Here is a 22,725-nt window from a genome sequence, read left to right as displayed (position 1 = left end):
AATGGTCTGACTAGTTGCTAAACTGAACTCTTGAACAAATGCCTCTAAATGTTTTGGTTTCCTAAGTAATCTGTGTTTTTTATTTTGCTTGTTATGTAAATTAACTATGTTTAACGTACTTTGTTGTTATTTATTCTTAGCAGAGTTTACCGGAAGTTACGTGTTACCCACGAAAAGCCGCTTGTTTAAGTTGTTACTGCTGAAACTTTCTATAGCCAGAAGTTTACTTTGGGCCAGGCGCGTAACTGTGGCATGCGATAAAACTGTAATATTGTATTTACTGCACAGGCCATTATTTTTAATCGTTTTTATTTACTATTAATTTATGGCACAAACCTTACATTGTGTGGTGGTCTAATGAATGTGTTAAAGAGCACCTATGGTCCGATTCATGTTTTTACATTTCCTATTGTGTCTAAGTGTGTATTAGTACATGTTAACGGCATGCAAAAGGTACAAACCCCAAAGTAAACGATGACGCGAGTTATCGTCTCCAACGTAAATCTCTTCTTGAACTACAACAAACACACGGATTGTAGGCAACTATTGGATTGGTGATGTAGTAAAGTAAAATGACTGGGGACATTTCCTAATTCAATGGTCAAAATATCATTAAAAGGTTATTTGTTGTTATCTATGAATTAAGAAAATGGGGACAAAACCTTTTTTGAACATTTTTGTCTTTTTATTGTTGTGGGTTCACTGCAAAAAAAGAAGTATTTTTGTCTTGTTTTCAGTAGCTTACAAATATCTAAAAATTCTTAAATCAAGATGCATTTTCTTGAAAAAAAAACTATAGCTTTAAGACAAAACATGTCAAATTTTGGTGAATTTGTGCTTTAAACAAGCCAAAATAATAATAATAATCTGCCAATGGGTTAAGAAATACACTGCAAAAATATGATTTTCAAGAAAATTTTGGTATTTTTGTCTTGTTTTCAGGAAAAATATAAAAAAAATCTTAAATAAAGATGCTTTATCTTAATGATCAAAAGGACCCAAGAAAATAAGTCAAGTTTTTAGACCAAAAATATCAAATTTAAGGGATTTTGTGCATAAAACAAGCAAAAAAACAATAAAGTAAATTAAAAAAATTACCCCATTGGCAGATTTTTTTTGCTCGTTTTGGGCTCAAAATCACTTAAATTTGATATTTTTTTGTCTAAAAACTAGACTTATTGTCTTGTGTCGTTTTGTTCATCAAGAAAAGCATCTTAATTTAAGAATTTTTAGATATTTTTACTGAAAACAAGACAAAAATACTAAGAAAATGTTTTCTTGAAAATCATTTTTTTGCAGTGTATTTAATGAATTTTTCTTGAATTAAATGTAAACTTATTTCAACTTTTTTTTTCTTACCATATTGTCGGATTTTTTTGCTTGTTTTAAGCACAAATTCACTTAAATGTTATATATTCGGTCTAAATACTAGACTTATTTTCTTAAAAATGCATCCTAATTTAAGATTTTTTTCATATTTGTACTGAAAACAAGAATAATGTTTTTAATTGAACAATTTCTTTAAATCATTTTTCTAAAGGGGTCATAGCGTGAAAATTTGACTTTTTTCATGTTTAAGTGCTATAATTGGGTCCACAGTGCTTCTATCAACCTAGAAAATGTGATGAAGATCAACCCAGTTACTTAATTTGAGTAAGCCATTTTCTGAAAAAATAGGTTGTTCAGATTTCGCCTGTTTTGTGAGGTAGGTAGCATGGCGTATTAGAATAATACCACCTCTTTATCTGCACTATCCAACCACAGCACTGCCATTTAGTGCAGAGATAAAAAGGTAGAAAAGAAGGACTTGACAACACAATTGTGTTTCAATTACAACAAACCACCATCATTGTGATCAGTGTTTGCTTTTCATCAGCTCATTTGCATTTTAAAGGACACACCCAAAAACGGCACACTTTTGCTCAGGCCTACAAATTTGCGATCTTAACATGCTATAATAAATGATCTGTGGAGTATCTGTGAGCTAAAACTTCACATACACACTTTGGGGACACCAAAGATTTATTTTACATCTTAAAAATATCTCATAATATGACCCCTTTAACACGAGTAGTTACCTTAACCCCCGATAACTTTGACAATGCTTTCTTGTGTCTTGTAGTAAAGGCTTCATTGCTAAAGCAGTGGCACGCAAACAAGTGTAGCTAGCAGCTCCCTCTGCTGGTGAAAATTATCATTACATTATTGCTCCGGGAAATGTTGATCGGTCTTTCTCAGTGAATTTGCTAGTTGTTTTGGACGTGCTGTAAAATGGGGACAGCTCCAATCGAGGACAAAACACCAAAAAAACGGGACTGTCCCGGAGAACGTGGACGTCTGGTCACCTTATAGGAAAAACTGACATTCCTCACCCTTTGACTCACCCTGTAAATTAACTCCTGTTAGCATTGCGAGCAAATCTTTCAAACATGGTAAGGAGCGTCACATTTCCTGCTGATTTCAGAGGTATTCCGGCCAATCACAATGTACAGATTAGCTGGCCAATCAGGGACAGAGCTTTTCAGACTAAGGAAGACAGGGATATATGGAGCTACAAAAATGTACGTTATGTGGAAAATAATGTTTTTTTGAACCATATACCACACAAACACATTGTTTTATACAAAATAACGTTGTTTTTAGCAATAAAATAGGTGCACTTCAAGCAATGTATATATCATGTAAAATATTTGTGGGAGCATTACTGATTTGTCTTGACTTCTTTAAGAGACATTTTCCTTTTAATATACACATGTGTAGTTCATATTTAATAGTAGCCAATAAAGCAGCATCATTATCAGTGCAATATTTTTATTTTGTATATTTCAAGGTTTATAATCACTTCATATCATTAAAAGATTTCAAACCCACAGCGCCACAGCAGCAGGTTATGGTAAAATGTCAGTTTGATCTCCAAACAACAGATTTGCTTCCAGTGTCAAGTATAAGTTACTCATGATGACAAAACCGTTGGTAGACAAAAAGCAACAAAACCCCAAAATAATGAATTCAAAACAAGGCTAAGGAGGAATGCAGGAGGTACTGAGTGCTTGATCTTCTTCATTGTTAAAAGAAACGTCAGTATCATCTTTAATTACAATTTCTATGTATCACAGACTGAGAAGTACACAAATTCAAGTATACAAATCCAATACATGATAGATTGAAAAACATCCCCCCATTAATGTTAGATTGTTAAATAGTTAAATAAATGCATTTAGATAAAAAACATTTTTTAGAGAAAGCTACAAGTTTGCCATTCCTTTAAAATGACACATACAGAAATACTGAGCATAGTAGCATCCATAAAAATCGGTAAAGCACTTCACAACACCCTTCTTCATATACTTTATAGTCATATACTTCATGTATGTTATTTTGACCTCAGCCCAACTTGTGTATCACACAAATATATCTTCATATGTTATATACACCAATGTAAACAAGTGCATAACTTCTTTTGCATATTAAGCTTGTAATAATCTGTAAGAGTTTGTGGTGTCAGAGCTGCAGCAGCTGGTGGCAGATGGTTTGTATAACGTCTCTGTGCTCATACAGGTACATCTGAGTCTCCCACAACATGTCAACCAACACAGAGTCACTGACCTCATCCAACATCACCTCTTGAGACAGCTGAGGACTCAACCTGAAAAAAGTGACAGATAGAGATAGAGAGAGGTTAAGGAAGAGTAGATGGATGACAGATGGTGCAATTCAGTGAAAGAAAGGAAAGAAGGAAACAAGAATTGAATAAATGAAGAAGGGAAAGTAAAGAAGAAATTAATGAAGGAATAAAGAAAAAGAAAGAAAACAAAAAATAAAACAAGGAAGAAAGAGACGAAAGAATGGAAAAAATGAAGGAAAAGTAGATGGATTAATGCAATTCAGGAAGAGAGAAGTAAAAAGTTAAAGAAAGAAAAAAAGGAAGCAAAAAGAAAGAAAGGAATAAAGGGATAAAGAAGAAAGGAATGAAAATAAAACAAGAGAGGAAAGAAGGATGGGAAGAAAGAAAATAAAACAAGGAAGAAAGGAAAAAGGAAGGAAGGAAAATAAAACAAGAGAGGAAGAAAGAAAGGACAGAAAAAACCAAGGAAGAAAGAAATAGAAAATAAGGAAGGAAAGAAGGAAAAAAAAGAAAACAAGGACAGAACGAAAGAAAATAAATCAAGGAAGGAAAGAAGAAAGAAAAGAAAATAAAACAAGGAAGAAAGAAAAAATAAGAAAAGGAAAGAAAATAAAACAACAAAGGAAAAAATGAAAATAAAACAAGGAAGCAAAGAAGAAAACAACGAAGGAAGGAAGGAAAGAAAAAAGGAAAATAAAACGAGTAAGGAAGAAAAGAAGGAAGGGAAGAAAGAAAATAAAACAAGGAAGGAAAGAAAAGAAAAAAATAAAACAAGGAAAAAAATAAGAAAGGAAAGGTGAAAAGAAAACAAGGAAGGAAAGAAAAAAGGAAAATAAAACGAGTAAGGAAGAAAAGAAGGAAGGGAAGAAAGAAAATAAAACAAGGAAGAAAGAAAAAGGAAGGAAGGAAAATAAAACACGAGAGGAAGAAAGAAAGGACAGAAAAAACCAAGGAAGAAAGAAATAGAAAATAAGGAAGGAAAGAAGGAAAAAAAGAAAACAAGGACAGAAGGAAAGAAAATAAATCAAGGAAGGAAAGAAGAAAGAAAATAAAATAAAACAAGGAAGAAAGAAAAAAATAAGAAAAGGAAAGAAAAGAAAATAAAACAACAAAGGAAAAAAGGAAAATAAAACAAGGAAGGAAAGAAGAAAACAACGAAGGAAGGATCGAAAGAAAAAAGGAAAATAAAACGAGTAAGGAAGGAAAGAAGGAAGAGAAGAAAGAAATAAAACAAGTAAGGAAATAAAAGAAAATAAATCAAGGAAGAAAGAAAAAAATTAAGAAAGGAAAGAAAATAAAACAACAATGGAAAAAGGAAAATAAAATAAGGAAGGAAAGAAGAAAAAAGGAAAATAAAACGAGTAAGGAAGGAAAGAAGGAAGGGAAGAAAGAAAATAAAACAATGAAGAAAGGAAATTAAAACAAGAGAGGAAAAAAAGGACAGAAAATAAAACAAGTAAGGAAGAAATAGAAAATAAAATAAGGAAGGAAAGAAGAAAAGAAAATCAAGGAAGAAAGGAAGGAAAAAAACAAGGAAAGAGGAAAAAATGAAGGAAGAGTGAAAAAAGAGAAGGACAAAGGAATTGAATAAAGGATTAATGGAATTTAAAAAAGAAAATAAAACAAGCAAGGAAGAAAGAAAGAAAATAAAACAAGCAAGGAAGAAAGTGCGGATGAAAAGAAAGAAAATGAAGGAAGCAAGACAGGAAACAACAAACGACCAAACAAATGAAAGAAGGAAAGAAAACGAAGGAAAATTAGATGGATGAATGCAATTTAGGAAGAGAAGTAAAAAGTAAAAAGTTAAAGAAAAATTAAAAAAGAATTAAATGAAGCAAAAAAGAGAGGAATAAAGGAAGGAGAAAGGAAGAAAAGAAAGAAGGAAGGAAAGAAAGAAAGAAAACAAAACAAGAAAGGAAAGAAGAAAGGAAGGAAGGAAATAAAGAAAGAAACACATAGAAGGAAGCAAGAAAGGAAGGAAGGGAGGAAGAAAGAAAGAGAATAAAACAAGCAAGGAAGGAAGCACAGATGGAAAGAAAGAAAATGAAGGAAGAAAGCAAGGCAGGAGAGAAAAAATGACAGAACGAATGAATGAAAGAAAACGAAGGAAAATTAGATGGATGAATGCAATTTAGGAAGAGAAAAGTAAAAAGTTAAAGAAAAAATTTAAGAAAGGAATAAAGGGAGGAAGGAGAAAGAAAGGAAGGAAGGAAGGAAATAAAATAAAACAAGAAAGGAAAGAGGAAAGGAAGGAAGGAAGGAAAGAAAGAAAGAGAATAAAACAAGCAAGGAAGGAAGCACAGATGGAAAGAAAGAAAATTAAGGAAGGAAGAAAGCAACGGAGGACAGAAAAAATGACAGAACGAATGAAAACGAAGGAAAAGTAGATGGATGAATGCAATTAAGGAAGAGAGAAGTAAAAAGTTAAAGAAAAAATTAAAGAAAGAAATAAAGGAAGCAAAAAGAAAGAAAGTAATAAACGGAGGAAGGAAGGAAGATAGATAGAAGGTACATCAAGGAGGCAGAAGTAAAAAGGAAAGGAAAAACAAAGAAAGCGGTGCAATAAAATTCAAGGAAAAAAGAAGATTTATTTGTATTTATTGGAATGAAAACAGGTGAGGTCATAAGTCAGAGCAATGCACATGATGATAAAAGAGAGGAATAAAGAAAAGACAAGAAAAGAGAGAGAGGTCAACATTATCTCACAGTTCATAAAGAGCATACAGATCTACAATACATATAATGCACCATAACCACTAAAATAAAGAGATGATTTCTCCTCTTTATTACAACAAACTCATTATCATTGAGAGAACGACGTGTAACCTACTAACCTGTGATAGTTTATATCGGCCATCTCACACCAGGCGCTCGCTCGGTCCACCGCACAGCCATCTGAGTCTGTGCACTGAGAGAAAAAAATACACAAGAGTTTCATCAAAAATAACAACAGTGCTACACAATCTGAACATCACAATAAAGCCTAAAGCATTGTTACAACTCTCACAGGACCAAACCTTTGACTGACAGCAATGATCTGACCAATCACAGTTTGTTCCTTGATGCTGAGCATTGCTAGATGACTAGCATAACCTTCGGACTAGTTGTTAGCACATTGCTAGCGTATAGGGTTGCTAGGATAGTTACGCCCTTTAAGGCCATAATCACACATTTTTATGTAAACTCACACAGTCCACAAGCATCTTGCCCAGTTCTTTGACTCCAAAGAAGGTCTTGGCGAGCTCCAGAGGGTTCGAAGGCCTGAAAACGTCCACCGAGGTCACAGCAACCTGTGGTGGTTTACCGGTACCCAATGAGACCACCACACCTAACCTGCAAACCTCCATCTCACGGCCCTGTTGAAGAAGTGCTGTTGTATGAAATACAGTGGACATTTTATTTGTTCGCTATGAAAGAGGTGTAACAGACCTGTGCCTTTAGGGCTTTGTTGTACTGATGTATTTCTGTCATGGCATCTAGCGTGGGGTTATTGGCCAGCAGACCCCCATCCAGAAAGCGCCCCATTGGCCGAAAATACGTAGGAGCGGCTCCGCTGGAGCGGGCGGCACGCCAAACTAATTGTTCTGAGAGAAGAGAGAGCGAATGACCACATGCAAGATAAACTTGGAGAACCTAAAAGAAAGAGAGTAACGGATGATTCCCCTCGCACTAAACAAACAAGCGGCTCCAGTGGGAAGTGCAGTTGTGCGATATAATCACCACAAACTGTGACCTTTCCATTAACATACAGTACACTCTCTCTCTCTCTCACACACACACCTTCGTCTGTCACCTTCCTACGCTTTCTGGGAGGTCGAGAAAATCCTACTACCAAAACATCTTCATCCTCCCACCCTGCAACAGCGACAATAAAACTTCACGCATCATTTGAGGTAGATGATTGATAAACCCTGAGGGTGTCAGACCTTGGCAACAAACTCATCAAGTGCAAAAGAGGAAGTTGATTTTAAGAAAATTAAAGCACAAGAGAGCAAGAGTTACCTTCTGGTACAGTTAGGGGTTTAAACGTGGCCGTAGACGTGTATGGAGGGTTTCTTTGCAGGACAGGTGGGTCGTAATTCCTAAACAGATGCAGTTCTCCTGGATGCCTGTCTGCAAGTACGCTAGTCACCATCACCCTGAGAAATAGAAACTATATTAAAAAATATATGCTTTTATAATTTTAGTCAAAAAGATAGTCAAAATTGCCACTATCTAGGGCAGAGGTAGGCAACATCGGTCCTGGAGTGCCGATGTCCTGCAGAGTTTCGCTCCAGCTTTAATCAAGCACACCTGAACAACTAATCAAGGTCTAAAGCAGGGTTCCCCAAATCCCACCCCGGAGGGCCGGAGCACTGCAGAGTTGAGCTCCAACCCTGATCCAACACACCTGACCAAACTACTCAAGGTCTTCATGATCACTAGCAAATCACAGGTGGGTAAGTTTGGTAAGGGTTGGACCTAAACTCTGCAGCGCCCCGGCCCTCCAGGGCAAGACCCGGGGAACCCTGGTCTAAAGAGTCACCTGAAAACTACAGGTAGGCAAAGTTTTATCAGGGTTGGAGCTAAAATCTGCAGGACATCGGCACTCCAGGAACGACGTTGCCTTACCCTGGTCTAGGATGTTAGGATACTGTGGCAAGAAAAAGTATGTGAACCCCTAGGAATGAACTGTTTTTCTACAGTGATTTGCCATATTCTGATCATCTAGGTTTCAAGTTTTTTGAAAACACCCATTAAACATTCAAAGCGCAGGCGGAAAATGGAAGTGAACCCTTGAATTTAATAGCTTGTTGAACCTCCTTTGGCAGCAATAACTTAAAGCAAGCACCTGCACATAGTTCAGAAGCAATTTTTGCCCATTCCCCTTTACAAAACCAATTCAACTCAGACACATTTGTTGGATGTCTGGTGTGAACAGCTTTCTTGAGGTCATTTCTATGAGGTTAAGGCTTGGGCTTTGACTCCAAATGACGCATTTTGTTTTTCTTAAACCAGTCTATGGTGGGTTTACTTCGATGCTTAAGGTTGTTGTCCTGCTGCATCAACCAATGTCTACTGAGCCTCAACCTGACTTTATCCTGTAGGAGATTTTGTTAAACATGGGAATTAATTTTCCCCTCGAGGATGGCAAGTGGTCAAGGCCCTGAGACAGCAAAGCATGCCCAAATCATAATGTTCCCTCCAGACCCGGCGCCAGACACAAATTCACGGACTGGCAATTCATTTTTTCAGGGGGGGGCACAAATGAGAGCAACCTCACTGCAATGCATAATATCATTAATTATGAATTAAATGGACTAAAAAGCGAGGAAGAACTAACATACCATTCCATTAACGCAATACAACGGAGAAGTCGCAAAGATTGGACCTAGCTTACTGAAGCAATCTAAACGCAAATAAAACACGTCACAGGGCTCGACATCAACGCTTGTCCGCTTAATATCAGAGACAAGTGGATTTTTTAAAAGGCCAAGTGAAAGAAAATTTTACTTGCTCGACCGAGCAAGTACCCTAGTCTGATTAAAAACGCCAATAACAATCACCAAAACAGATTCTGCATCCTTTAGTCTCAATGGCGACCGAACGTGCATAATGTAATAACGCAAAGTTAAACAAATAAGCACAGCAAACACAAAGTGAGTTAACAAAGTGGGTTAAACATACTGCGGTAAAAAAAGTGGATTTTTTAATAACATGATACAGTTAAGCAGCATCACATCACGGTTGAAAATGTGACCGATTTAATGACAGTTCACTAAACAAGTAATTAATATTAAGCCACTTACATTTTAGACGCAATGTTGACTGTTTTTGTTGTTTCAGCAGCGAAAATCGTGAAAGATAACAGCAGAACCATAACGTGTCAGTCTCACTGCAGGCAGCACTCAATCGTGTCTTAACGTTAAGCGGTGGGGCGCGCTTAGCAAACAACCAAACATTTCTGTGCGCCACTCACTATGAACAAACCAATCAAATACGTTTAAAATATATATATTTTTAAATCAGACCAAACAAATTTTAATTTTTATTCAAGAGTTATATATGTACAAAACAATAACTTTTAATTAATAACAGTGGCCTATTGATAAAAACATGGAGCTGGTGAACAGGTGAAGGGAGACCGCAGGCTCGTCCAGGGCGGGCACTGGTGACTCACAGGGCGGGCCCGGCCCCCTAAAGCCCGCCCATGGCGCCGGGACTGGTTCCCTCCACCATACTTTACTGTTGGCATGATGCTTACTATTGGTAAGCTGTGCCCTTTTTGCGCCTTGGTATTTTTTACGAACAATTTCATCAGTGCATAAAATATTTTCCCAGTAGCTCCGGGGTTTGCCAAGGTGCTCTTTTGCAAGCTCAGGCTCACAGCACTGTTTTTTGGGAGAGCAGCGGCTTCCTTCGTGGTGTTTTGCCATAGACATCGTGCTTGTTCAAAGACTTGCGTATGGTAGACTCATGAACAGAGATGTGTGCCAGTTCCAATGATGTCTTCAAGCCTGTAGCTGTTACTTGTGTGTTCTTCTTTACGTCATTGAGTATTCCGCGTTGTGCCTTAGAATTCATCTTGGCTGTGCGTCCACTTATATGAAGAGTAGCTACCATAGACCGTAAAAAAGATGGATGACACTCGTTCCTTCTCTTCCAATGGTGAAAAGTGAACACGCCAGTGTCCCAATATGGAGCTGACATCTTGGGTCTTGAGTCTGCACAGTAGTGATTTTGGGACAAATCCTGCGCAGTAGTGAGCAGGAAGTAAAGCCGCAAAATCAAGGCTCCGCCCTCGCAGAATGCGCATATTACAGCTGTAATTACAGCATTTGTCTATCTGTCGACTGATGGATGTGTAAACATTTTGAGATTGTTTTGTATCCCTTTTCAGCCTTATGCAGTGAAACAACTTTTGATCAGATATCTTTAGAGAGCTCCTTCTTGCGAGAACTGATGCTTCTTAAGGAAAACAATTTTAAAATGTGTCTTTTTATCAATCAAATGTGTCTTTTGTATCACTAAACTACACCTTTGAACTCACTTTTATTTCTGACACAAATGAGCTTTCATTAAATTTGTCTATGGGTTCACTTACATTTTCATCCAGCACTGTGAATGTTTTATGGGTGTTTTCAAAAAAGGCATTATTTGTGTGTTGTCAGCTTATGCACATTGTGTTTGTCTAGATGAGGATGCTTCTGTGTTTTATACATTGGGTAATAGCGCCACCAGTAATAGCGGTAGGATAATAGGATAATAGCGGTATTGCAGATTACCGGACATACTCGTTATTGGCAGGGAAAGAGTTAATATATAACCCCTTTCAGACAGCATGTTGATCCCAAAAAAGTCACATAAAATGGCCAGTGTGCCACAAAAAAGGACAAAACTGATTTAACAAAAGCAGGGTCACATATTAGATACATTTTTTTATGAACCTACTGTGGTTGCTAGTGGTTTGATAAATTGTTTGGGTAAAACTGTAGCTAAATGTTGCTAAGATGTCCTGGGTGATTGTTAGGGCATTTATAAAGTGTTTCATAATAGCCAAAGTCTATTCATATGTACCATACAGGTACGCATAACATAAAAAGCGCCATGTGACTGAAATTGTACAAACTTGGGGTGTGTGACGTCCGCCATCTTGGTATTCTCTCCAAACTCTTTCTTGAGAAAATCTTCCAGTGGGCCAGACTCATACGGCCGGGAGCCTTTAAACACCTCTTCCTTCATTCTGAAGTACAAACAGCGCAGATACTCCATCGATTTACCTGCATGCGTAAACAAAAAAAAAACAGAAAGGTTATACACTGTAAAAAAAGATGGTTGATGGTTCAACTTAAAAATAGTTGTGTAAAAATTGTTCTAATAAAAACTAATATTTTTAAATGTAATCAATTCCAAATTTTAAGGCACCCATACTTAATTCACATCTGCTCACCGTGTACAATAGCTAAGGCCAAAATGCCCCCAGTGCTGGTTCCAGAAACCCAGTCAAAGAGTTCCCTAATGGGCCGACCTGACCCTTTCTCCAGAGCGATCAACAACTGGATCAGAACCAGGCCCTTTATTCCTCCACCATCAAGGCACAGCAATCTCTCCATTCTTAAAAAAATCAGAAAGCGAGAGATTATTCTGTGTACATGGTCTGATCTTGTCAATTGACGTATAACTGGTACTGTCTACATCTTTAAAGCATGCATACAAACTCGTAACACATACTTCTTGCATCCTCTTTCGGGCCCGTCTACCTCTGCATATCCCCTGCTCATGGCAGCAACAGCTGCCGCCACATGCACGATGTCATCAAACCCTGTTGGCCGATCACAACCGAGATGTGAAAGTAGTGATGAATAAGATAAACTTCAGCACATACATATACACCTCTATAGACAGGTTGATTCTATCATAGATTTACAATACCTAGATTCCAATTAATGTGAAACATTAATATGGTGTTCGCTATAGACGGTTTCAGCAGTAACAACATAAACAAATGGCTTTTTTGGAACAAATAGAGGTATTTGTTCCAGAGTTCAGTTTAGCCACTCAAGCATTAAACAAACAGAGACCAGAAGTTAAGTTCAGTCCAGATGCGTAACAGCGACAACGTGCATGCGTCTGATGAAACCGTCTATAGCTGTGTCCCAATTTGTAGGCTGCGACCTCAGAAGGTGAGCACTCGGTCTTTGAAGGTCGCAACCTCCAAAGTCCACGAAAAGAACTGAAATAAGACGGTCTAGCCTTCGGAGGATTGATAAGTTGCGTCACCTGCTGCATGCGCCCACTGCGCCTGTCAGCAAGACACAGAGGAGACGTTTCTGACTTGTTAAAATAAATATGGAACCAGAAAAATATTAATTTTATTTTAGAAAATATGACACGTTAATGTGGATTAAACTAACCAACAATATATAAAATTAATTATCCTTAGAAATATACGCAACATATACCGAATATTATTATTAAAAAACAACTTACAATACTAAAACAGAGAAAATAAAACTTTTTTCTGCTAAATACACACTTTTATTTAATAAAGGTTTTTATTGTTTATTTTAAAATATCCAGCTGTTACATTCAGCCGTTACAGGCGCGTAATAAATCTTGGGATAGACTCGGCTATCCATTCGTATTCGTTCATTCCTTAACAGCGCAGAGAAATAAGGACGCATTTTGAGGCTTCATTTTAAGCATCCTTTGAACTAGCCTTAAGTTGCGCTGCTGTGACGCAATCGGTATTAGAAAACGTCCTTCGAATATCGTAAACTTTTAATTGGGACACAGCTTATATATATAAATGTTTAAGATATTCAAAAATGATTGACAATTGAACTGTCAGTAAGTTTGGTTGTGATCATTTCTAATGAGCATAATTTGGAAATTTTACAAATTGAAACCAATTCTGCGGAGGTATTTGGATCAGCAATGTAATGTAATGTGACATCTAGGTATTTATATCTATGGTTTCTTCAAGCACATGGAAAAGTGTCACATAAAAGAATTAGGTCTACAAACACAAGCAGTGGCAGAAATAAATAAAAAATGAGTAAATTAAACTATTATTTCTGGAGAGAGATTAAAATATATAAAAAAAAACGACAGCAGAAGAATACACATTTCTCATTTTTAGGCTCTGTTCCAACTTCTAGCGAGTTGTGTTCATCACTTTAAGAGTTAAAGATAAGTTTTAAACTGATTTAAAAGGTAGATTATGCTGCAGCAAGATATTTTAGCCAAAAACCCAACACGGCATCACATGTATCCTTGTAGAATAGGCAATCCTATAATGCACTGCAACAAGCATTGTGAAAACCTCTGCAGATAAAGTGAGATAATATTGACTATAAATATGCATTATTAAATGGTAAAGTATTGTTCAGTATATTCAAATGTATTTGGGCGTAATGTATTTTCATGCTATAGGAACGCTACTGTGCATTGAAAATATTGGAACAGAGCCACAGTTTATGGTCGCAGGAAGACAGGAACTGAAGGACAGGTTGTAACGGGTTCCCAGAGGTTTTGAGGGCGGGGCTTTACCTATAGCAGGAGGCGGAGCTTTGCTGACTCTTGGGGGAGGGGTGTCGCGGGAGGGGGGGTGACACCGTTCAACCCCTACACTACACAGCATGTTCAAGAGCACCTTGCGGTTGGGCCCTTCAATATTAGCAGAGGGTTAAAGACATGCATACAGGCGCACCCACACAATGCAAACAAACAATAGGGCATGAATAGAAAACAGGCATTGCGAACAAACAGACAGATGAGCAAAAACAAACATGACGTTCTTTTCATTATAACAAACTGTTCCTACTGTACAAAACATCAAGACTTGTTTTACAAACATATGTATTTACTATAAACTTATCAAAAATATCTACAGTGGGGAAAATAAGTATTTGAATGGCCCAGTCTATAACCCGACCTAAATCCCATAGAAAATCTATGGAGAGAACTAAAGATCAAAGTTTATAAAAGAGGCCCAAGGAACCTTCAAGATTTAAAGACCATTTGTGCGAAAGAATGGTCCAGAATCACTCCTGAGCAATGCAGACGACTGGTCTCTCCATACAAGAGGCATCTAGAAACTGTAATCACCAACAAAGGCTTTTCTACAAGTGCGTTCAATACTTATTCCCTGTGTCATTTCACTTTATTTATTATGACTCAACTTGTATACTTAAATGTTCTGATTTCTTTGTATGAGTTCAATATTTGGCTTGATGGCTACATCTTTTGGAACTTGTGTGTTAATGGCCCACTTAGAAATCCCCTTACTGATAAAAAATGCTGATGTGTCAAATTCTTATTTTCCCCGCTGTATATTATATTGTAAAGTGTTATTTTTCTGGTAAAAAAAATTCTCAGATCCAACTACTATATATACTTTAAAAAGTTTTTATGTGTGGTCCGATAGTTTATCCAAAAAAGACAATTTACTGGTAACTTGCTCACTATGAGGAAACCCAAAATGCACATTCACCATTATGCGTCTTGAGGACACCCAAGATGCACATTCATCATTATGCGTCACATGGCTCACGTTTCAGACTCACCTAGACACGGTAAGGACCGGAGGCTATGAATTACATGCTATAATGTTGCAAATATAGTTTGGTTTCTTTCTAAAGTCCATCATTTTGCTTTATAAGACCTTAAAATAACACCTTGAGTTGTGGGGATTCATTTGTTTGCCTGTTTCTGCTTTTTCTTTTAAATCTTAAAGAGGACATATCATGAAAAATCTGACTTTTCCATATTTGAGTCCCCATTGTTTCTATCAAAATGTGAAAAAGAATAACCCAGTAACTTAGTTTTGTGAAAAAATAGGTAATTGAAATTTGGCTCCCCTTGTGATGTCAGAAGGGGACATTAATCTACACTATCCAACCATGGCAATGCCATTTAGTTCATAGGGGAAAAAAAATTGACAGCACAACATAATTTCAACAAACCACCATTATAGCGATCAATGATTGCATTTCATCAGCTCATTTGCATTTTAAAGGACAAAAACGGCACATTTTTGCGCACACCTACAAAGTGGCAATTTTAACATGCTATGATAAATTATCTTGTGGGGTATTTTTGAGCTAAAACGTCACATACGTAATCTAGGGACACCAAAGATTTATTTTACATCTTAAAAAAAGTCTTGTGAATGCCCCCTTTAAAAAAATGGCACCCGATTACTTGCATTTTATAAATCACCAAGGACCACGATTTGATCGAAAAATGTTACGGTTCTCCAAAAGAAATAATCCCACCTACATCTTGGATGGCCTGAGAATGAGTAAATTAACAGCAACTTTTCATCCTTGGGTGAACTGTCTATTTAAACGGTGCACAAACAGATTAAATCAAAAAATAAAAATAAACAAAATGGCGTGGTTTCCGAGAAAGGGCGTGAGTCTAGTGCATGGCTAAAATGCTTGTTTGAGCCATCTTAACTGAAAACGCTTGCACTGACATATCTTAAAATATATCAGTGCCATTTTTTACAATGTTTTTGTAAGGTAAGTTTGGTAAAACTACTTAAATGCCCTAATATATCTAAGTCATGTCCGGGAAACTGCCCCAAAAAGTCTATGATGGTGCCCATATATATATATATATATATATATATATATATATATATATATATATATATATATATATATATATATATATATATATATATATATATATATATATATATATATATATATAAATAAAAATGTAAAAATGTATGTTGGACTGTTAGTTAAGATTATGGTTGCATGCATACACCCTATATGACGTCATGCAGCACATTTATTTTGACAGGTCTACAACTTTAAAAAGTTGAGAGCTTAATCTCATTGTCCTACACTGGTTTGAGGCGTTTCTCATACAGATCTAAAATCATCCCTTCTCCTCTCACCCTTGCTGGTGCGGGCCGCGATGAGTCCCGGTGTCTCTCCAAGATCATTGTAAACCTCGACGTCTGCTCCAAACACCATGAGAGCTTTGATCAGGTCCATGTGATCCAACTGTAGAAGAGCCATAAATGATGGTTAGCACACAGATGGCTGTACCTATTGGTTAAATATGATCCAAATATTTCTTTATTTCACGGCTGCATTCGTTTCACCATCATACCTTCATAGCAAGGTGAAGGGCTGTATTTCCATCCTGGCCTTTAATGTTGGGGTCGGCTCCGTGGGTAAGCAGTGTCATTGCAGCCTCAAAGCGCCCCCTCTTGGTCAGGATGTGTAATGGACTCTCTCCAGTCTTGCTCAGGTAGTTAACATTACACCCTCGGTCCAGCAGTAGACGACTCATCTACGAAAAACAAGGCAGGGCAGTCGGTAAGCTGTTGATTCCTCGGATGGGTGATTCTCATGAAACCATTGAAACACCACGGCACTAATGATTTTAGCTTTAAAATGTGTAATATAGTAACATTAAAAAGCATCAGAATTAACACAATACTGTGTTCTACCTTGCACAATGTGTGATTTCAACATAAGAATTTATAATTGTACATTTTATCTCATTTTCTGCTGAAATTCTCATTACCGCAATTTGTCCGGCTGTGTTTGAACATGCGTTATGTTGTAATTTAATCAAATGAACACAAAAATATTAAGAAAAAAAATAAATGGATGTTTTGCTAGACTACTTTAGATGACAGAAAAAATATTTACTGAATATTCATGTATAATAATAATGAAGAAAAATTAGGAAAATGATGTGTCCATGCCTGATATTCTCATCCTCCGCAACACTTTTTGAGAACAGTTTAAGCACACATACAGAATTTTAATAAAGTTTAATTTTGAGTGACCAAGCACATGGACCAGTTACTTCAAGATGGCTACCAGGTAAGATCATTTTTTTACAGTTAATTTGAAATATTGTCTTGTCAGAATGCTTACACGACATTTTGATTATCATTACCGCAACAGATGCTTATTAAATGATAATTTAATTAATAGAAGCATAATACTTTGATTTTAAATGCATGTGCAGAATCTCCAAATTATGTTCTTTCAGGTTTGTCATGTCATTTTGAAAATATGTCAGTGTTGATGTTTTCTGACTGTTGCGGTAATGAGATTTTTTAGGACTAATTTTTAAAATTATGTTACAAAAAGTGTTAAATGATAAGTAAAAGTTTTTAAATTAATGTTCCCATTTACTCCAGACTTTGTTTTTCAATGTCTGGTGGGAAAAAAAGCATTTAAGCAATTTTTACATTTTCATGCTTGACATTTTTAAAACCAAGTTTTCGTGAGAATCACCCAGGTAATAAGAACAAACTTTTGAGTATTCCAGACCTCAGCAGTTTTGGCCCAATGTAGAGGCGTCCCACCATAAACAGGATCCTCGGCCAGAACTTGATTCGGGCTAACGGATAAAATTGCTTCGACGCAGCTAAAGATAACAATGAAACAATAAAATATTGATGTTAATGACATGTTACATATTTGAATTTAGCACTTTGTGGGTTTTAACTTCACCAAGTAAGCTTTAAAAATATCGTTTCACTTCAGAAAACAAACATTAACCTACTGAAGATAAAATTATGGTATTTTAATATAAAATTGTTTGTGTTCAACTGAAGTAAGTATGCCATGAAGGTAAATAAAAATTGACACTTATTATATTTGGATGAACTACTTCATTTTTGGAGATCTAAATGGTACTAACAATGTACACAAAACACGATTTGCACATTATTTATTAAAACATTTCTTGTACCTTTTCTCGCTACACTTCATGGCACTGTGGATTGGATAGCCCTTACTCCCAATGATGTCACAGCGGGCTCCGCCCCCTAGCAGGCCTTTGACCGCCCCAACCCTGCCGAGGCGGCAAGCAATGTGGAGCGGCGTTTCTCCGGCAGCATTCAGTTCATTAACACCGGCACAGAGCTGAGAGCACAAAACCTACAGGTCCGACGATCAAAATACACAATTAGCGACATTTAAATATCCAAAATCCTTCTTTGCTGTCAGTCCACCTTTAAACAGGTAGTATATGAGCAATCGTCTCTCACCTCTACAACAACAGAGGAGTCTTGTTTAGCGGCGCAGTGCATGGGCGTCTCTCCGTTCTTGTCTTTGACGTCCGTGCGAGCCTGGCATTCTTCTATCAACTCACGTACGCAGGCCACATCTCCCCTCTCACATGCCAGGTGTAGCGGGGTTTGACCCTGAGCGTCACGTGAGTTCATTTGACTCAAACCATGGAGATTTTGGCAGGAGGAATAACAAGAAAAATATAAATGCATGCATCATTTATGTATGCAAGTATGCTAATTTTCTGTATGTATGGAATATCAGACCTATATGACCTACAAGTATGCAGAGTACAATAGAGCACAGTGGGAGGGGCAGTATATCCCACAATGCATGACTGATAAATAAATAAAGTATGAGTTGCAACTTTAATGCACCATGCCAAATAGATAACTTTATGGTTATATTCTAAAAAAAAACACGATGCAAACTAAACACAAAAGAAATAAAAACTACATCTGGATTTCGGATGACAACCGGGTGCCGCCCTCTGAACTTTTGGTGAGGTCATGTGACACCAATGCAGCATAATACTGTTTAAAATGTTCACTGAATACTGCTTAACATACTACTTCTAGAATACACAGCAGTATATACTACATAATAGGCAGAGCATTGCAGGTGTCAAAAGATGACCTTTGAACTTTCACCTCAAAACATAATTGTGTTTTAAGCAGTCTCGCAGTCCGGTATCCACGGCGATGTGGGCTGAGCTCCAGTCTGGGTGATTGCGAATACAGTCGACGATTGGCTGAAGCATCTCAGGTTTCAGTGGTGGGCGGAGCATCTCGTAAAAGGGGCGGAGTTTGAGGGCATACTGAGGAAACCAATTCATGGCACTATCCTCTGCAGATACCTGGAACATCCTAAGTAGTAAATATAGAGAACAAAACAATGACTTCTTCAGGAGGGCAATGCTAAACTTAGCATAAAGCTTCTTTTTAGTCCTTGAAATCCACAAAAGCTTAGCTAATGAGATTTGTGGCTGATGAAAATTGGATTGAATAGACTTATTTACCAAGAGATTTGAACCACAATGGTTCTTTGTGGACTTTTACACAAAATCAGGGAATAACATCAGAAAAGTCCAAAAAAAACAGAAAGGCTATCAGTCTCAAATTAAGCAATAGGGTTCAAGAGGCTAGAATGTAGATAAAGTCATTCTTAAGATAATTGTTAGGTATGATGTACAACCTTATTTTATGAATATGGTCAGAATAACACTTTATACAAAGATGTTATGGAATTTTAAAAGTTTTTTGTACCGGAAGTTGCGATCGTCTTGTCATGTTTCTGAGTGAAACGAAATAATGAATAAGGAAAAAGTAGTGGGCGTGGCTTCAGCCCAATTTACAAAACTGACCACCATTTCAGAGGTGAAGTACATTTTCAGATTTTGATTAAAGATTACGAAGAAATAGAGACAGAGCGCAGTTTAGCAAATTTAAAAACCACGCCCACTGGGGGGGGCAATCCAACCGTCTCCATTGACTTTGTATTGCGAGAGGCCGTCTCCTTGTCATTTCTGGCTTATAACAAAAACAGAATAATGTCTAAAAGCTGCTGTGTGACAATATGTACAGCTAACAAACCAAAAAACCCAGAAATAAGTTTTTACAAGCTGTCGAGCCGTAAAACCCAGCCTTTAAGGAGAAAAAAGTGGATCGTGGGCGCAGTTCTGCTAATAGTATTACTATGAAAAGTTGCCTGTTAACACTTTAATGTCTTTAAACGCTCGTTTTTTGGGTTCGACAGCTTATAAAAACTTATATCTGGGTTTTTTGGCTTGTTACCTGTACATCCTGTCACACAGTTGTAACTTTGTTATAAGCCAGAAATGACAAGGAGGCAGCCCCACACAATACAAAGTCAACGGAGACAAATGGACCGCTTCCCAGCGGTGGGCGTTTTAGATTATGATGCGCTGCGCTCTGTCTCTATTGGCTGTGTCTGAAACCGCAGTAGGCGAGGCTAGTAGCATATCCAAATTTATAGTATTCCAAAAACAGTAGGCGAAAAGTACCCGGATGAACTACTACCTCGGGCAAGATCCCGAAGTGTTCATTCAATGGACCCTTTAGGCCCTGTCCCAAATGGCACACTCCGGACTTGTGGACTTCAGCAGAGTCCACACTTTGATGACATCATGTAGTGCAGACCTTAGGGACCCTTGACGCAAGTCCACCACGAGGGCGCACCAGAGTCGTATTTTGGGACAGACTCGAGCGTCACGCCGGAAATAGGAAGAGAAGTTGCCCATCAGTGTGAAATGTACACGTAAAAGGTGTTTAAGGCCACGACACCGAAAGTCCACATTAAAGAGCGCCATTTGGCACAGGGCCTTACTATCCTGTGACCGTGGGTTCACACTAGCCGCGTTTAAGACGTCAAATTTGCGTCTACCAGGTCTAGTTTGCCCCTTGAACATTTTGAGTTTACTCGCTTCATTCACACGTGAAAGCCGCGTATGAAATTCTTGGCATCGAGACATTCACGCAGAAATTCGCGTCATGGGAGGGCCTTCCATAGGCTTCTGCGACTCCACTCGCTTCCTGTAATTACGTCACTACTAGAGCAAGCCTGATTGGTTAAGGCAGCATGTTTTTCCGCCAAAGTTCAAATTTTTCAACTCGGAGTTTGCCGCGGCAAGGCTCAATTTGCGGCATTCGCGCAAATGAGGCGGAATCGCGTCTACCGCGCTGCGAGACCTCCAGACGCGCGTCAACGCGTCTTTACATTGACTTAACATTGATATCACTCACGCTTGACGCCTCTACCGCGGCTGGTCTGAACGCAGCATGAGCCCCCTGGAGGGAAGTTATCCAATGAAGAAGAAGAAGGAGAGGCGTTGTTTTATAAAAAAATGCCCAGAAGCGGTAACGCGGCTCTATTCAAACGCAAATACATATGTTAAACCGCTGTAACTTGTGGTTAAATTGCGGAAGTTTAATGTAATTTCAGTTAACGACTAACTTGTTGTTATGATGACATGTCACGTGATGTATCAACATGGCGGATGTAGTACCTCCAAATTCATTCATAATATCCATATTTATACTATATAGTACATACTGTTTTAACGGTCCATGAGTAGTACTTCATCTAATTTAGTACCTACTGTCACGGTATGCGATTTGGCTTGGATTAATAGTTCACCACAAATCTAGTGATGTTCTCTAACAAAGTAAATAGGGATCATTTTAATTCATGTGGACTTGAAATTTATAAATTTAAATAAATCTAGACTATATTCTAAATCAGGGGTTTTCAAACTGGGGTCCTCACCTTAGTGCCACAGATTTTGACTCGGGACAGAGTAGCAGGCAGTCCCATGACTGGCCCTGTTGGTTCTTGTATAGGACCAGCCTTCCCTCCTGTTTCAACAGAACTTTCCCATTGTACTCCGATAACTGTACATCCCTCACACGGTAGGGATTGGAGAAAAGGTTTGACACGTTGCTCACTGTAGCCACGATACGTCCAAAGAAGTCCATGATGATCTGGGGTAAAGGAGTATGTTAGTTTGGATGCAAGTTTTTCAAGATACATGTCTACTTTGTAAAGCCTGTAGAGCTACAGTATGCATAATAAGATATATGTAGTGATACAGTATCTTCACACATCATCAGTATTTATGATGAACCTTAGACACACAAAGGGAGGAGCTAGAAACAGGAAAACCAGCTGCATTACATTGGTGCATCGTGAGTTGCAATCTATTAGATAAAACATGAACAAACACTTCCTATATATATATAAGTCTCGTGCAAGGCGTTACTAAAATTGCAACCACAGTCAACAATAAGTACAGAAGAAATGACTGCAAATGTTCAGTGTGACTAGTTTGATGATTCTGTATGGGACACCGGTTTGAACCGCTTGCACGCATTGTTCATTCATTTCGATACTGAAAGCGTCGAATATACGCCTTTAGCATTAAAATGTCGTATTTTAATCGCCCGATTTTCACAATCACTATGCAGCTGACTAAAATCAATACTTTTTTGTGCCACCGACGTGTTGAACAGTCAAAACCACCACCACGTAGGAGACTGAACTTAACACTAATAAATAGATTGCGCAATACGTACATACGCCATAGATTATCTCTAAAACATAAACTTTCAAATACTAAGGCGAATTTATCCCTGATCGCCTTACCTTTGCATTAAATCATTTTCCTGTACTGTTATCGGTGATTAGACTCGGAGGATCGCTGACTTTTGACAGGACATCAACAATCACTGGCGTACAACCAACCTTGAGCCTGACTGACAAGCAGGAGAGCCATTCAGCGTCTTAGTTTTTAGTACTCGATGACCATTTAAGCCAATAACAAACAAGGGGCGTTCTCTCACGTCATTTGGCACTCCCACATAACTTACCATTGTTTAATTAAGAGTTGTTTGATGACATTTTTGTGAAATCATATGATCGTTGAGGTAAGAATAAATAAATAAATAAATAAATAAATAAATAAATAAATTCAGTTACGGGATTTACAAACTATTTAAATATAGCAAGGACTTTTTAAATAAATAAACTACACTTTAATATTATTTT

At 37.5% G+C, this 22,725-nt stretch overlaps 1 protein-coding gene across 3 annotated transcripts; it reads right to left on the bottom strand.

Annotated features, from left to right (window-relative positions):
* Nucleotides 1-2,794: 2,794 nt before the first annotated feature.
* On the bottom strand, nucleotides 2,795-22,470 carry pla2g6 (phospholipase A2, group VI (cytosolic, calcium-independent)). 3 transcript variants are annotated; one of them, XM_055218012.2, is made up of 18 exons: nucleotides 22,324-22,470; nucleotides 21,448-21,662; nucleotides 18,813-19,028; nucleotides 18,141-18,321; nucleotides 17,843-18,030; nucleotides 17,419-17,515; nucleotides 16,238-16,420; nucleotides 16,020-16,128; nucleotides 13,658-13,774; nucleotides 11,837-11,927; nucleotides 11,556-11,719; nucleotides 11,235-11,385; nucleotides 7,628-7,764; nucleotides 7,406-7,480; nucleotides 7,055-7,209; nucleotides 6,814-6,981; nucleotides 6,460-6,533; nucleotides 2,795-3,646 (listed from the first exon to the last, which is right to left on the bottom strand). In XM_055218012.2, the coding sequence occupies exons 2-18, from the start codon at nucleotides 21,654-21,656 to the stop codon at nucleotides 3,502-3,504; spliced, it is 2,460 nt and encodes an 819-aa protein (XP_055073987.2). In that variant the 5' UTR covers nucleotides 21,657-21,662; nucleotides 22,324-22,470; the 3' UTR covers nucleotides 2,795-3,501. The 3 variants fall into 3 exon arrangements, with proteins under 3 accessions (XP_055073987.2, XP_055073990.2, XP_055073991.2); XM_055218015.2 differs by lacking the exon at nucleotides 7,406-7,480; XM_055218016.2 differs by lacking the exon at nucleotides 13,658-13,774.
* Nucleotides 22,471-22,725: the final 255 nt, after the last annotated feature.

Source organism: Misgurnus anguillicaudatus, chromosome 23 (assembly GCF_027580225.2).
Source record: "Misgurnus anguillicaudatus chromosome 23, ASM2758022v2, whole genome shotgun sequence".
In the NCBI taxonomy this organism is placed as follows: Eukaryota; Metazoa; Chordata; class Actinopteri; order Cypriniformes; family Cobitidae; genus Misgurnus; species Misgurnus anguillicaudatus.
This window is presented reverse-complemented; position numbering and strand designations above follow the sequence as displayed.